Source organism: Carassius gibelio, chromosome A22, assembly GCF_023724105.1.
Source record: "Carassius gibelio isolate Cgi1373 ecotype wild population from Czech Republic chromosome A22, carGib1.2-hapl.c, whole genome shotgun sequence".
Classification (NCBI taxonomy): Eukaryota; Metazoa; Chordata; class Actinopteri; order Cypriniformes; family Cyprinidae; genus Carassius; species Carassius gibelio.
In genome coordinates, this window is record NC_068392.1 from 22,571,524 (window position 1) to 22,588,488 (window position 16,965).

Sequence of the window (16,965 nt, forward strand, 5' to 3'; positions counted from 1 at the left end):
TGCGTCTCCAATATGCATTAATCCACAAATTACTTAAACTGTTAACTTTTTTAATGTGTCTGACACTCCCTCAGAGTTTAAACAAACCAATATCCCGGAGTAATTCATTTACTCAAACAGTACACTGACTGAACTGCTGTGAAGAGAGAACTGAAGATGAACACCGAGCCAGATAATGAACGAACACGCCCACTGCTGGAGCAGTTCTCGTTCTCGAGTCAAGAACCGGTTGCTTCGGTTTTCGGAACACCAGTACACTGAACTGAGAACCGTATCTGTCGGACACAAGATGAATGTTTATTATCTGTATATTGTAGATTATGTGTAGGCCAAAGGGGTTTTCAGGGAAACTGGACAATAATTAAGACTCTATAGACTCTATGTTTAATAGGAATAAGGGATGGGTCCGTGTACTGTTTTTATAGTTAATGATGACACATTCACAAATTGAGTTTGTAGTAAACAGAACATGAACACGAGTAGAGCAGCTGATGAAACTGAACTGCAGCATGTGCCGGTTAGAGCGATTCTCGTTATAGAGTCAAGAACCAGTTGCACTGGTTTTCAGATCATCAGTACACTGAACCGAAAACCGTATCTTTCGGATGGGTCCGATTTGTGAACCGAGGAGCTGATGATACTGCACATGCGTGATTCAGCGTGAAGCAGCCTGATACACAGAGCGTCTGAACTGAACTGATTCTTTTGGTGATTGATTCTGAACTGATTCTGTGCTAATGTAATGAGTGCGTGTAAACCGAGGGCTTGGATGAAGGCCAATCTGAAGAAACGTAAGTTAATTTAATAACAAATACATCGCAATGGATTATGTTTAGTAAGTGAATCATGGTTTCTGCGGTGTTGACACCTAATTTATTTACTTTATATCTTCAAGACTTAAATCCTTGTATGCACATTATTATGGAGCCAAAAGAGTGTCAATAATGATAAATGCACAGACTACATTCACATATGCACACACAGGATTCATACATGCACACACATGATTCCTAAATACACACACAGGATACACATATGTGCACAAAATTCACAAATGCACACACAAAATTTAAAAAGCACAGAAGATTCACAAATGCATACAAAATTCAGAAATGCACACAAAATTCAGAAATACACACACAATTCAGAAATGCAAACAACATTTACAAATGCACTCAAGATTCACAAATGCACAGGACAAGATTCAGAAATTTATTTCTGATGCACACACACATATATCTTGATTTACAAACTGCTTGCGGTCTGTGAACTTCACTGCATTTGTGTGTGAATTTTGAGACTCCCCTGACTTGGCTCTACACACAAATGCATTTTTTTAAACAGGGAATGATCTGCAACCAATCAGATATCTCCCTTGTTTTAGCCAATCACAAGAATGCACCCCACGTGGGGGATTGTTTACTTATAAGCCAATCAGCGAACGACTCACTTTCCTCAGCGAATGATTCACTTTCCTCAAGCAGCGAACGACTCACTTTCCTCAGCAAACGACTCAGTTACCTGACGCAGCCGGCGACCCACTTTGCGCAGCCGGACACCCACTTTGCGCAGCAGGAGACTCACTTTCCGCAGCCGGAGAGTCACTTTCCTCTCGCAGCGAATGACTCACTTTCCTCATCGAACGATTCACTTTCCTCACGAGTCACGCAGCGAACGACTCACTTTCCTCTTCGAACGATTCACTTTCCTCACGAGTCACGCAGCGAACGACTCACTTTCCTCAGCGAACAATTCACTTTCCTCACGAGTCATGCAGCGAACGACTCACTTTCCTCATCGAACGATTCACTTTCCTCACGAGTCACGCAGCGAACGACTCACTTTCCTCTTCGAACGATTCACTTTCCTCACGAGTCACGCAGCGAACGACTCACTTTCCTCAGCGAACGATTCACTTTCCTCACGAGTCACGCAGCGAACGACTCACTTTCCTCATCGAACGATTCACTTTCCTCACGAGTCACGCAGCGAACGATTCACTTTCCTCTTCGAACGATTCACTTTCCTCACGAGTCACGCAGCGAACGACTCACTTTCCTCAGCGAACGATTCACTTTCCTCACGCAGCGAAGTTGAGCGAACGATTCACTTTCCTCACAAAGCAATCAACTCACTTTCCTAAGCGAACGACTCACTTTCCTCACGCAGCTGGAGACCCATTTTGCGCAGCCGGAGAGTCACTTTCCTCTCTCAGCGGACCAATGACTCTCTCTTCATGTAGGGACCGAATATTGTAATTAATGTGACTTCTATATTGCATCCAAAATAATATTTAGATATATTTAAATATTCAAAAAGGTGTCAATTTTTTTTTTTACTTTCATTAAAATATTTCAATAAAATGAAATAATTGCCTATTGCAAATTTATGAATCCATGGTTAACTTTTTTTCTGCAGTCACTGGGCTATATGTATTGAGACATTTTTTAATTTATGTTTTGTAAAAAAAAACAAAAAACAAAACCTGAATTGTAATCTAAACATCTGTATTTTCATACAATTGCATAAATAAGTAGGCTATAATATACTGCACCACAGGCATATCGCGCTGTGTAAACGCGTTCATGTGATTGGCTTATAAGTAAATAATCCCCCACGTGGAGTGCGTTCTTGTGATTGGCTAAAACAAGGTAGATATCTGATTGGTTGCTGATAATTCCCTGTTTAAAAAAATGCAGTGAAGTTCACAGACCGCAAGCAGTTTGTAAATCAAGATATATGTGTGTGTTCAACAGAAATAAATTTCTGAATCTTGTCCTGTGCATTTGTGAATCTTGAGTGCATTTGTAAATGTTGTTTGCATTTCTGAATTGTGTGTGTATTTCTGAATGTTGTGTGCATTTCTGAATTTTGTATGCATTTGTGAATCTTCTGTGCTTTTTAAATTTTGTGTGTGCATTTGTGAATTTTGTGCACATTTGTGTATCCTGTGTGTGTATTTAGGAATCATGTGTGTGCATGTATGAATCCTATGTGTGCATATGTGAATGTAGTCTGTGCATTTATCTTTATTGACACTCTTTTGGCTCCATACATTATTGCTGTTACTGTATTTTGGGTGCGTTGTTGCAAAAGTTAATTGTAAACTTTTCATGATTATGAGGTTTTTAACTGACTAAAGTTATGATTACTGACTTTATATATTTGAATGTTTGATAGATTTGATGCCATAACGTCATTTCCAATGAGGTCATTACGTTGAGTGTAAAAGAACCGCTGAACCGTTTTTTTTTTCAACCAGTTTATTGAATCGAATCGTCCGAAAGAACCGGTTCGCGGAAAAGAAAAGAACTTCCCATATGACTCGCTGAAAGTTATAATCACCCCGGAGTGAATGTATTAAATATAGAAAATATTAAACTGCTATTTTTGTCGTTTGGAAGCTGCATTTAAAGTCCATTTGGCATAACAATCTGAAAGGACACTTGCCTAGCTTTGAATTGGCATGAAGCCTCTGACGGTAGTACCCACCCAGCACCAGACATCATTTAGACGTCGTTTTCTGGTCTAAATCAAGTCGGCTCGTTTTGTAAAGGTGAAAAGGAATCAATTTTTCCACTTATTTTTTCATTGTATACATAAAAAATATTTTGGATTGATATGGAGTTTTTTATTAAGGAAATATTGGAAATTTCTTTGCAGCTGAGTGGATATGATGTAATAATATACTTCAGTGTTCATGGAGTTGGCAAAGATGAAGCATATCTCATACAATTGTTAATTTTAAGTTTCATATCCATAAAATGAAGTGGTCAGGCTCCAAACCAAACTTTTCTCATTTTCTAAATGATTTCAAACTGTATTGTAAGATTCTATGTAATTGTACAAGTAAAAAAGCTATTCGAACTTATAATATTGTAAACAGGTATGCTATTGTATAAAGTGACACCCCAAAAATATTGATTGATTTATTTAAAAAAAAATGTTTATGGTTGTTATTGTCCATATTGTTCATATTTTTTCCTTCTCATTTTAATGTTTCTCGTTTTATTGTTTTGATGTATGACATAATAAAAAATAAAAAAATCAAGTCGGCCCGTCATGGCCATCTTTTAGACCAAAAAGCGACGTTGAAAATTGGTCTTCATTTGGTCCATCGGATTTGGTCCAAATTAAGCCCAAAAAGCGACATTTAACGTCTTTTTTTTGTTTGTTTATTTAGCCCAAAAATAGATGTAGATGGGCTTTAGTCCAAATTTAGCAGAAAAAAAACTTTTATTTCGCACCACAAAGTCATTAACATAAACTAATGGAGAAATATATTAGACATCATGTCTGAAGCACTGTTAAATATATTTAAATATATTTTGAAAAACACTTGATGGTCACGCGCTGAACTGCAGAGGAGGAAGTCATCATGGAAACGGGGCTCAGCTCAACCTTCAAGCAGCTGCAGACGCTGTCTCTCGTGGTTGTTTTCACTAATTTCAGGTAAGTTTAATCCCTAAATTACACAAATATTACATAAAAGTGTCCCTGAAACTTTCTTTGATGTAAATGACACGCTTTCGTTGAAAATGTACTTTATAGAAATGGTCAGTGTCTTCAGAAAAAGTCCGTTAGCATCTCAACTGTAATGCTAACTACAAGAGGTAACTTTATGTGCATTTTTCACAATATATTTCGCCTACATCAGCATGAATCTGTAATTTTCTTATATATGTGTGTGTTTATATAATATTTTCATAATATATGTGTGTGTGTGTGTGTGTGTGTGTGTGTGTGTGTGTGTGTGTGTGTGTGTGTGTGTGTTTGCCTGTTAGTTATTTTGATGTCCACACTAGATAAGAGTATTACTCGGTTAGTAAACCTAAAACTTTAAATTCTGTTATTATTCTTTTAATTTTTTTGTATAATCTGTAAATTAATTTTCTTTTCTGCATTTCACCTCTGCTATAGTTTATTCATAATAAACCTGGCATTGTATAATAAATATTGTTGGCTTAGACAGACTGACAGAATGACAATGTTTATGTTCTAGATTCTTCCATGCTGATGCCCGTGCGTGTATCCAGCTGAAGAACATCTTTAGACATTATCAAACATATGACTAACATTAGTAAGTAATACCTCAAACATACACTACCATTCAAACGTTTAAGGGTCAGATTTATCATGTATTTAAAATAAATCTTTTATGCTCACCACTGCTGCATTTATTGGATTAAAATACAGTAAAATAGTAATATTTGAAATTACTAGAGGTGTCCTTGACTAAGGTTTTTCACTGTCGAATCAGAATTTTTGAATCTTGGTGATATTCGACTGATAGTCTAATCATATGTTTGGGGGCAGAATACACTGAGTCAAGTCTGACATTCGACAGTCATAATTACTGATCTTAACACACTGGTAAAATGTGTAATGAACACCTCGCAGATACAAACGGGGTAAATAATAGTTCATCATTGATAGATCTTTTCTATTTCAGAGACTGAAAATCATTGATAAACCACAAGGTAATTGTAACTTACTGCAAGAGGAATAATAATAAGAAAAGAAAATGCATGTGTGATTTAATATTGCTTCTTATTTTTCAGTGTTGAAAGTTCTTTCTTGTCATCTTTGTGCATTTTCAGATGTTGTGCATATTTATGGATCAAATTATTTAACGTTGTTTAACTTTTTAACATTATAATATTGGTTGTCTTCTCTTTTTTCATAATTAAGCTCCAACCCCAGTTAAGCAGACCTGAGCAGCCGATCAAGGATCAGCAGAAACTCTGCAGAACGGTGGTCCTCCAGCCCAGGACTGGACACCAGTGTTGTAAGTCATTCTGTCTCTTTATAGTGAATGTTCAGAGCATATTGCAGGAGATCTCAACATTGTCTCACAAGGTCCTTTTACATGCAGAGTTTTGCACCAACCTAGTGCAGTGCACCTGAACACATTAATCAAGGTCTTCAGTTTTGCTAACTATAAGTCACAGACAGGTGAGTGTGATCAGGTGTGGACGTAAACTCTGGGTGTGTTTCACTCAGGTCCGTTGCTCAGTACTCAGTGGTGAAGGGCTGCCTCAATCACAATTTTCTTTTTACGGTGCACTGATAATTCACTATAAGATTACACGTAATAAATTTTAAAACACAAACCAATAATATATTTCAGCATAAACATATCACTAGACAGGTAATGTCTAATCTAGTAAACATTTCCAATTAATTTATGAATTAAATCTTGCACATACATGTAATAAAGTATTTATCATAATGTGCTGTAAATAGCATTAAAAGAAAGATATCAGTTTTACTGTTGTGCATTAATGTCAGTAGTGATGTTGCCGGTAGGTTTATGGGTGGGGTTAGGTAAGGGGGATCATTTTGATTGCATGATCTAGAAACACCCAGCAGTTTGAAATCACAAACTAAGTCATAAACGCCCACTTTTACTCTGCAGAGACCTAAGTCTCACCTTTGTACATTTTGGACAACCATTGTTTTTGTAATATAAATTTACATTTTAGTTACTGTTTTCTTTCTCACTTTAGATGCTGCAGAAAAAACAGCGAGGCTAAAGCATTCAAAGTGGAAACATCTGCCGTGGCTCATTAATCCAGAATTGGGACGGAGGAAAGAGCAGAAGAAGCAGAAGATCAGAGATCAGGCAGAGATCTACTGGTGTCCCTGTGGGAAACCATTTACCAAACGTGTTCGTTAAACCAAAGATTTTCATCACTCACCTTTATGTTGTTCCAAGCCAGACTTTTGTTCATCTTTGAAACATAAATGCAGAACTTTTTAATGAAATCGGAGATTTTTTTTTTATATAAAATAACGCATTCACACAAGCACCATGATGCATCAGTGTTGCATTGGCGTGAGAGCTGGTGCTTTTTGGTGCTTTTGTCAAAATCCATTGGGGATTCATAATTCCTGAATAGATTATTTTTGCTGTTGTTGTTTTTTGCGTACACAAGGCATCTGTTAAAAAAATATCTTAATTTGTGTTCTGCAACATGGTTTGGGGCAACATGAGGGTAAGGAAATAATGACAGAATTTACATTTTTGGTTGTTCTAATGTGGTTATAATTGGTCATAGTTTATTGTCTTGAAAAATGATATTAATACAGAAAGATGGATTAATTTGATAAGTTTATAGTAAAGACTTTTAAATCTAAATAAATACTACTCTTTTGCAAGGTCAATTTAAAAATACTGACAAATGTAATGGTTTCCACAAAATATTGGGCAGCACAACTATTTTAACATTGATAATAATCAGAAATGTTTCTTGAGCAGTAAATCAGTATATTATAATGATTTCTGAAGATCATGTAACACTGAAGACTGGAGGAATTGTGTTAATAAATGTGTCAATATACTGTGAATTGTCTTATTTTCACTAATTAGGAATATGAAAAATAATTCACGGTTGTACTTAGGTCTGGAAAAGAAGTAATTTGGACGTCTTTTTATAGTAGACGTCTTTTCACCTTTCACTTTTCAACTAAATTTTAATGTTGTTTAGACGTCTTTTCAACGAGTTTTTGCTGGGTGGGTATATTGTTAGAAAATATTTCTATTTAATATAAATGATCTTCTTTTTAACTTTTTATTCATCAAAGAATCCTGAAAAAAGTATCTCAGGTTCCAAAAAATATTAAAGCACCACTGATAATAAATCAGCCAATTCAGCATTGCATCACAGGAATGCATTTAATTTTAATGTATATATTTTTAAAAACTTAATTTTACACCGTAATAATATTTCACAATATTACATTATTCTCAATATTTTTTCATCAAATAAACGCGGCCTTGGTGAGCAGAAGAAACTCCTGTAAAAACATTAAATAACTTACTGATCCCAATCTTTTGACCGGTAGTATAGATAAATAAACTTGCCTTGTTCAGTAATGTGGAAATGAGGAGCGCTATCTTGCTGCTTTTCTGTCTGCGGTCCGGTTGATGATGAAATCATAGTTCTCTATAAACGAATCTTTAATGTTACAGGGAACGAGTCGTCTCGGGGCGTGTTTCTTTCAGTAGCGCATGCGCAGCATTCTGTGAGGTCTGTACTGAAATTAGTTCACCTCTTTCGAGTCTTTGGGTTTTCCGAGTCGTTTGTTCATCCTGTGACATCCCCATAAGCTTTACCTAAGCAGTCAGAAAGAGACTCAATTATAATAATAACCAACTATTTATTACCTTTGTCACCACATTCAGTGCGTGGAAAATAACCATTATGACAGAAATGCACACATTTATATACTGTAAGAAGTCAAAAGCTACAATTTGAGGCCAAAAACGCAACATAACTTTAAGAGTAAATCATAATTATAATAATGATGATAATAAGTATTAGTAACTATGCACACTTTTGAAGGGAATTAATTTCACTATCCAAAGCTGACACACCACGTGTTGGACTAATCAATTCTCTTCCATAGGTTTAGTTTATGGGTCTGTCTCGTGATGAAGGATCAGGGCCGGCGCAAGCTCAAATGCCCCTCTAGGCAGAGCATGATCGTGCCACCCCCTCCTCACAATTAGATAAGATGCATATAAACAATCATATTTTCTTTATCTATAAAATTACACTAAAATAAAATCGTGCAAGCATGTTTTCAGATTTTTATTTCATTCTGCAATGTGAAAAAAAGTACACAATGCAACAGCTGCATATAGTTTCTGTTTTATCATAGATAGTGTACAGAATAAAACTAAACATACGCACAAAACTTTTAGCTCATAAGTACTGGAGGTTTCTTTTTTTTCTTTTTTTTTGACTGATACACACATTCAAACAACTAATAGTCTGCATTTCAGAAGCGTGCGCCTCGGGCTTTCGCAGCGGCAAACGCTTAGATTCTGTCCTCAAGTTTAACTTTTTCAGCAAGTTCGTGCTCAATTGCAATTGTTGCTAGTCCATCAAGTCTGTCTTGTGTCATTGTATTTTGGAGATAATTTTTAATCAGTTTAAGCAACACAGTCTCACTCCCTACTCGTCAAATGTCTGATGCATGGTCAAGGGATCTGGCGTCACTTTTTTGACGCACTGGGTATACCTTTGCTGTTATTTTTCAACGTGCAGGTTAGTCCGATAGACTTCTATAGAACTCAGCAGCGTTTAAATTTGACGTTAGGGTCAGCACACCGCAACAAGACTAAATAAAAAAAAAAAAAAAAAAGGTTACAAAAAATTCTATATGACAAAGATCGTTTTTATCTGGCCCTCCAACTGTTTTTGACAAGAAAGACGTCAAATAAATAATCAAGTGGTCAAGTGCAAAGAAGGCAAGTGTGGGTATTTGGACAGTGCAAAAGTTTAAGAAACAACAAATGCTGTGCAATTTATAACAGCAGTTTGATAAAAAGGTAAAACCAACACAGACTTCCTGCTGCAAATGTCTGCCTCCGCAGCTTTCTGTCTTCTCCATTTCTGAAGGAATACCTCTCCACAAACACCACTGGGCTGACTGCTTCCTTTACATCTTTTCAGCTAAAAAAAAATACATAAATAATAAAAATAAGAAAGGGGGGGGGGGGTAGAATAAAATAGAATTATAAACAGAATTTTAATAATGTTTTGCAAAATATTTAAACTATAAACTGATATGAATGAGCTGCACGAGGGGAAAAATGTCTCCTTTTATTTATTTATTTTTTTAGATTTACATAAAAAGGTATCAAAAGCATGGTACAGTAAATGTGTGATATCTGTAATATAAACGCACATGTACATGTACAACCATAGTTAGTTTGATGATTAATGTACTATTGTATTGATTATTAATATAACATAGTAAAACTACAGTTACTGTGGTAAAAACATGGTAAATGTCCCGTTCCTGGGTTTTAACTTCAAATTTAATTTGTTACTATTGTAGGTGTCGTGGTTACCATGATTTTACTACAAATTTACATCTTTGACCTGAAATGAATATATTGAAAGTCTATGGCACGTCACGTGAACGACAGAGTTTAATCACACTAGTTAGCAGCTGTGTTCATTTAGTTAAATGCAATGAAACTCAAAGACAGCCTCGGATGACTAATATAATACAGCGAGTAAACAATACGGCGCTAATCTGATTAAGACAGTGACTTGTCGACGCCTACTGGTGGTTTAATATCATATTTAAAAGTATCATTGCATTTTCAACATTTCATATTTTGTATGTAAAAAAAGTAATAACATTAATTATTTATTTGGACAGATGGAGTTTGTTGATACTGATTTCATTTTAATAATAATAACAATAACCTTAATGTCTTGTTATTCTAACGTAATGTATTGATCACATGTGAGAATTCAACGTATATGTAGACATCTACATTTAATCAGTTTAGGAAAATATTTTCCTTTATAAAGTTAAAGTGTACCAGCAATCAATTTAAGGCAAATATCAAAAAATATACTGATTATAGTAATACCTGATAGAGCACTGATGAGACCGTTTCAGAATAAATTACATTTGTGCCAAAAAACTAACAAAAGTTTTTTTCCCTGGACAAGTATACTTTTTTACAAGTGAATGATTGATTTACTTGTCCAAAGGACAAGCTCATGAAAAAGCTTAATGTGGAGCCCTGTATTAGCAATGTTATTGCTGTGAGTTTCATCCTCTTTAATATTCATTTATGTAATGTTGTTATTATTTGTCTTTTCCTCATTGTTACTTTGCACTTAAAATGGTTTGAGATGGATAGAAATGTCACCGCAGAGTGGGTTTAGTCTTTTCAAAATTCACGTTCGCAGTGTAGCTATATTGTTTGATGTTTTTTCATTGTCTTATTCACTTTTATTTTTTATTTTAATTTTTTAGATTAAATATTTTACCTAGTAGTGATATTGCTGTGAATTTAATGTTTTTCAATATTGGTTTTTAAAATGTAAGTAAATATGCTCTAAAATCATAAAATGTGATTTTTTTTTTTTTTTTCAGTGTTACTAGCAAACTTTAACAGCAAGGTAAATTAGTGTTAGTATTTTCTAAGTATTAACTGTCCATATATTGCACTTGACAAATAAGCAATTGTGGCTTTTTTTGCTGAATAATTAATATATTTAAATATATATTTTTAAAAAGTACAAGATTAGGCTAACTGAATATATGTGACATCAAATAAGGGTAAGCACAAATGTAATCTAAATGTAATCAGGACAACTAGAGCCCCAGATACAGATCCCCTGTAAAGACCTTGTCTCAGAGGAGCACCAGGACAAGACCACAGGAAACAGATGATTCTTCTTCACAATCTGACTTTGCTGCAGTCTGGAATTGAACTACTGGTTTCGTCTGGTCAGAGGAGAACTGACCCCCAACTGAGCCTGGTTTCTCCCAAGGTTTTTTTCTCCATTCTGTCACCGATGGAGTTTCGGTTCCTTGCCGCTGTCGCCTCTGTGCTTTGACGCAATGTATTTTGTTTAAAGCACTATACAAAAATAAAGGTGATTGATTGATTGATTGATTAATCCAAAAGTAATCAGATTACGTTACCAAAAATGTGTAATCTAAGAGATTATATTACTGATTACAATTTTTTTCAAGTAATCAGTAACTGATTACAATTCATAAGTAATCTACCCAGCTCTGTGGCTGCATATACACATATCCCTGAACTAAGTACATTTCTGCAGCTGTTATTATGCTTGAATGAAAACCAAAGGAGGCAGTGGTATTTGATATCCTATTTCGTTTTATTGTAAATATACAGAGAGGAAAATTACAGGATTTGCGTCGTCGTGGACATCACTCCCCAGTCGAATGCACTAAGTCAGAACTAACTACCGATGATGCACGTCCAAAATTTATTTATTTTTTATCCACGGTGCATTGTATTGAGAAACGCGCGCAGACCTACGTCACCAGTCTATTTGCCTAATCTTCCCGGTACTTTACACCGCGGTGGAAACGCAGAAAGCAACAGGTCTGGGGGGAAAAAAGTTCCTGGTACAAATGCTCTGGGTAATTTCGATGGAAACGCTGCATATTTTTGTACTGGTTGGTTGCATAGCTCTTTTGTTTCTCTTTGTATTTTCCATTATTTCTGTACTTGCTAATTACATAAGCCTTTCTTTTCTCTCCGTATTCATTAATATTTCTATATTTGTTTTCCATTGCTTGTCTGTGTTCTTCCCTGTAAAACATACTGTTCCAATACTTGTTCTTCATGGCTTGTTTACGTCTTTCCCTGGAATCACTGCTTCTTTTATAATCATAGAGTTTACGTACCGCCTGTTTTTTGTCATATACACCTTGCATCTGAACTATTTTTTTCTGCAATTTTTTGAAAGCCTTTCGCTTCCGAGTCTTGTTCAGTTTTTCTGTCTGCTTGTTTGTGGATTGTGAATAATTGTGATTTGGAGCCGACAATGGCAACTGATCCTGCAGCATGCCGTGATAAAGTTCACTGAATGACAACATTTTGTTACTGTCTTGATTCTGAGTGACAGAAGTTATCAGGTCCATTTTATCTTGATATGTCAAGTGGGCTTGATCATTATTTGACGTGGCTGTCGTCTCAGATTGTTCCGGATCTTGGACACACTGTTGTGAGACATCAGCAGACCTGCATTGTTCACTGTTTGACAGAGCAGAGACAGATGGATGTACATCACGTTCGAGCTCACAGCAGTTCAGGGAGACTTCAGGATGTGCACTGCTTTCAGCTATTTGGTTAATGAACGATAAAGGCATCAGATCAAATTGTTGCTGGTCTCTCAAATCGAAACACCATTGAAACAATAGCATCAGCCTCTCGATCACAATAATAACCAACTGCAGAACCATTACGTCATAACAGACGGAGGACGACAGCTCCAGACCGACTGTTTGAGAGCGGAAGTGGGCGGGGTAGCAGTCTGATGCCGGAAGTTCATGTTTAGACGTGTTTGTTTAGACTAGACAGTAAAAGGTTTTTAGACAGTAAAAGATAGACAATAAAAGGTTTAACTATGGCGGAGCACACTGTAGAACAAGGAAAAGAAGAAGAGAAAGAGGTAAAAAGAAGTTATATATTTGATAGATGCAACATACTTAACATTATAACGTTATGCTTATACAAGACGGCTCTGTACTGACATTTGTTTTTTAAAGGAAGTATTTTGTAAGTTAGGCTAATATTAAGCAATATCACAGTATCATTTTGTTGGGTTACATATTCATGGTTTGTGATTTAATTTGTTGTTGGCGTTGTATTTTACAGCATTTGTTAAATTTTCTGACCATGAGAATTGCATTAATTGTATTTTATTTAACCGATAGAAGCACATATCGATTCAGAGAGGGTCAGCCTTGTTTCTACCATGAGGAAGCAGGTGGAACTGATGTTGTGATGGAGGACAGTACCCCGGCTGCTTCAATGGTTACAACAGGTGGTGAGTGTTTTCATTCATGGGTTAAATGGTGGTAACATACTTTAGAAACTGTGTGGTATTTTATTCTGTGTATAATTTATGTCTTCACTGCAACAGGAATGGTTTGTGACATTAAACAGTTGTCTGCCAGTAGAAGTTGTTGGGATTTCCAGCCAAGTGATTGGCAGTCATCATTGGTAAAATTGTTTGTTTTTATCACACTTTTATTAACACATTTTATGTATACTGAATGTAATTCTGGTCTCTTTATCTTAATCTGTGGTAAAGCTTAACCAGATTTTGAGTAAAAATGACAGAGATGAGACAATTGCTCAAGTTGGAAGCATTAAACTGCAGCGAAAAGATTTCTTGACCTTGGGCCTCAATGCAGCGCTTGAGGCAACAGTAAGTGGACAAATAATGATTTTAAAAATAGAAAAATTGACCATACAGCTAATATATATTTTGTTAGTAATTAACTAATGTTATTATATAACTAATATATAATATATTTAAAAACAGATTGCAAACAGCTGTCTTAATGTGATCGTCATGTTGGCTAAGGAAAAGGTATTTTTGCCTACAACTGTATAACTCATGATCACCTGGAGACGTAATTGTGTTTTGTAATGGATGTGCAAATGAATGTTATGCTTAGGGAACAGATGTGTTTGCAGCAAATTCCTATGTTGTAGTTACCTGGCTACCACCACTTGAATTGGACCCATTTTTATCGTTTCCAGTAAGTCCATCAAGTTATATCTAAAACTGGAACAGTTATAAATTCAGTTACAACAAATGAATGGATCTTATGTTCACCCAAGGATAACATAGGATCCAAGGATTACATTCTGCTCCCTGCTTGGATGCCAGGACACTGGATGCTATGTGTATGTTGTTCCCTTCATTTTTGGGTGAACTAACTCTTTAAGATTATATGGTGATATTAGGATTCAATATACTAACAACTGTATTTCACAGGTTCTGAAGCCTAAAAACAAGGCTATGTATTTTTTTGATTCAACTCACCCCTACGGGATTGGTGATGTAAAATATGTGACTGTCTTCAGGTTGCATTACATATATAAATATTATGTTCAGAGTTCGCAGTTCAAGGTTTGCTGTTCAAAGTTCGTTGTTCCAAAGTTTGCTCTTCATTGATGTTCACTGCTGATTGTTCTGTGCATGATGTTCATTTGCATGATGATCTGCATGCTGTTTTTATTTTCTAAATTTGAAATGTTGTTTTTGCAATTCAGTCAGGGGTAATTTTTTTTGCTTTAGAGTAAATATACTTTGCTTTTTTGTCCAATTTTTCTGGTTATAATATATTAAAATATTTCTGTTTGATTTTGTTGCAGTAAATGGACAAACAGAATCGCTCCAGGACCATGGAAGCTGATCAAGAACAAGGTTAGTTTTATTAGGCTATCAAAAAACATAAGCTACTTATATAGATTGTGTTTTTATATGTTTGTCACATCCTTTCCAGGGATAACTTAATGATAATTGCATTGTTTTAGAATGTTCCACAACAGCTGACTGGCTCCGTGGGAATTTGTGGGATCTTCATGCTGATGGTGAGGGAAAAAAGGGAAAGTAAAAAAAAGTTAGATAAATCATAAGAATGAAACCATTATATGGTTGCCTGAACTTGACTGATTTCCTTTTTTGGGGGGAATTTCAGTATGCTCTGCACATGGTCTTTGAGGCACCCTTTGATTTTACAGCTGTAAGTCTTTGTTAAAAATATATATTTTAACTAGATGATATAATCCATTAAATTGACCTATTAACACTTTCTCCCCTTATGCAAGTCGGATTTTCCTCTTATTCCAAAATGGTGGTGCCTTATTCTCATGGAGAATTTTGCCATTGAAAGGTAACTCTCCTGCTTTCTCAAGTTTTTCTCTGTCTATAAATTTACTTAAAAATGTATTTGTCACAGGAAACATGTTGCCGTTGATGTGCAGGAGCCACCTAAAGCACAAGAAGACACCGAAACCGGCGACATGGTATGTTTTTATTGTCTCAAACGGGCACATGAAAGAGCATAATTTAAAAACATTACTTTTCATGCATCCTGATTAAATTACAATGTATTGTTGAGGACACTTCCAATCTCCCCAGGGACAACAGATGGAAATGAGCTAGCAGCCAAATGTGGTGCATCTCTTCTCTTGTGAGAATAATTATTTTAAATGAATTAATTATTTCATTCCTTTTTTGTACTCTTCTCTCATGAAGGAACCACAGATGGTCAAAGACCTCAGGACCGCAGTTGGATGGCTGCGGGACAACTGCCACACCTTCCGAGGTTCTGTGCAAGAGCCGTCATATCTGGACCTAAAGAAGGAAGACCAGGAAGAGGCCCTTCTTAAACTTTGATTCTTAAACCTTTGATTTTGTTTTATATAATTTATTTATATAGTTTGATTTTGTAATTTTATTTAATTAGAAAACAGCTAGTGTGTGATTTTATTTAAAACTCATTTTATTTAAATTAATATTTTTTTTTTGTTTTCAGTCCATCATATTATTGTGTATGGTGGTCTATGTTGTTTGAGTATTTAAAGTTATTTTCAACTGAATAAAATGTTCAAACTCTCAAGCTCTGTTTTCATTGGATTATTTATTTTTAATTTTATGATTTGTCTAATGTATAATATTGTTAATCAGTCTTAAATATACATTTTCAAATAAATCGTTTAAAACAAAGTCTTAATAATAACGTTGTTTTAAACTTAAAAAGTTCCAAAACACGGAAGGAGCGTAATTCCTTGCCCCGCCCACTTCCGCCCTCAGACAGTCGGGCTTGCGCTGTCGTCCTCAGACTGTTGTGACGTAATGGTTCTGCAGTTCTGCAGTCAGACCTATCTCCTCCATCATGTCTTCTAGACGGAAGAAGGTCAACATCATGGCTGTACCTGTGCTTTCTTACTCAGGCATTCCATATGCTGATCTGCAGTGAGAGTCGAAATAACCAAACCTCCCTGAGCGATCTCTGACTATGGCGATACACGTGGTTTCAATCAGCAGCAACGCGTCACTCACTTCAGCTCTGAGGCACTGCAGAGTATTCTCAAGGTTTTCATACTCACCTAGGACAGGTGAATCTTCCAGAAATCCAACTCTCGGAGGATGTTTCAGGATGTTGTAACAGGCCGAGCTGGTCTTAACTGTGCTTGGCAGCTCATCAAAGTTTAAAAAAATTAGCCACAAATTGTCTTTTGCTCTGCAGTGTTCGTTTGACACTAGTGTAAACTGCAAAACCTCTCTGTAAAATGCGGTCTAAATCACAACTTTGCAACTCATTGCGTTCATTATGGACAGCTAGGAACATTAAAGCATTGCACGTACACTGATAGCCTCTGGAGTAAATCTTATACCTAGTATCACCTTGAAAGTGCGATGCTGTAACAGACAGAACATACGGGTTTGCATCGACGCTGTGTGACACGGAGTTACCGCTACTGGAGCCACCTGAAGCTTCTTGCATTCTGTGCTGTTTCTGAGATGCACTCCTCTTACCTTTTCTCGGCATGGTGATGTTTTAATGCTGACAAATAAATGCAGTAAATATAAGAAAATGTATTGAACTACTGATTATTGAATACTTAAAAATTAACCGGAGCTCCTT

The 16,965-nt window shown here is 35.8% G+C and overlaps 2 protein-coding genes and 1 long non-coding RNA gene across 5 annotated transcripts in view; 2 read left to right on the top strand and 1 right to left on the bottom strand.

The window, feature by feature from the left end:
* Nucleotides 1-8,007, bottom strand: part of LOC127942767 (CD9 antigen-like) — a 43,015-nt gene extending 35,008 nt beyond the window's left edge. Inside the window, exon 1 of the mRNA XM_052538721.1 lies at nt 7,868-8,007. The gene's annotated coding sequence lies outside the window, so the exon portion shown is untranslated. The remainder of the gene's footprint in view (nt 1-7,867) is intronic.
* On the top strand, nt 1,391-7,311 carry LOC127942772 (uncharacterized). Of its 2 annotated transcripts, none has more exons than XR_008149407.1 (6): nt 1,391-4,452; nt 4,552-4,613; nt 5,003-5,080; nt 5,453-5,480; nt 5,692-5,788; nt 5,876-6,300. It is a non-coding gene; the product is annotated as an uncharacterized LOC127942772 (long non-coding RNA). The 2 variants fall into 2 exon arrangements; XR_008149406.1 differs by lacking the exon at nt 5,876-6,300 and adding an exon at nt 6,510-7,311 and having other exon boundaries at nt 1,394-4,452.
* A 4,830-nt stretch (nt 8,008-12,837) lies between the features above and the next one.
* On the top strand, nt 12,838-14,680 carry LOC127942769 (uncharacterized). Of its 2 annotated transcripts, XM_052538725.1 has the most exons (8): nt 12,838-12,968; nt 13,234-13,346; nt 13,443-13,522; nt 13,614-13,730; nt 13,848-13,895; nt 13,984-14,067; nt 14,150-14,215; nt 14,307-14,680. In XM_052538725.1, the coding sequence occupies exons 2-8, from the start codon at nt 13,304-13,306 to the stop codon at nt 14,484-14,486; spliced, it is 618 nt and encodes a 205-aa protein (XP_052394685.1). In that variant the 5' UTR covers nt 12,838-12,968; nt 13,234-13,303; the 3' UTR covers nt 14,487-14,680. The 2 variants fall into 2 exon arrangements, 1 of the variants encoding a protein (XP_052394685.1); XR_008149404.1 differs by lacking the exons at nt 12,838-12,968; nt 13,234-13,346; nt 13,443-13,522; nt 13,848-13,895 and having other exon boundaries at nt 13,529-13,730; nt 14,150-14,677.
* Nucleotides 14,681-16,965: the final 2,285 nt, after the last annotated feature.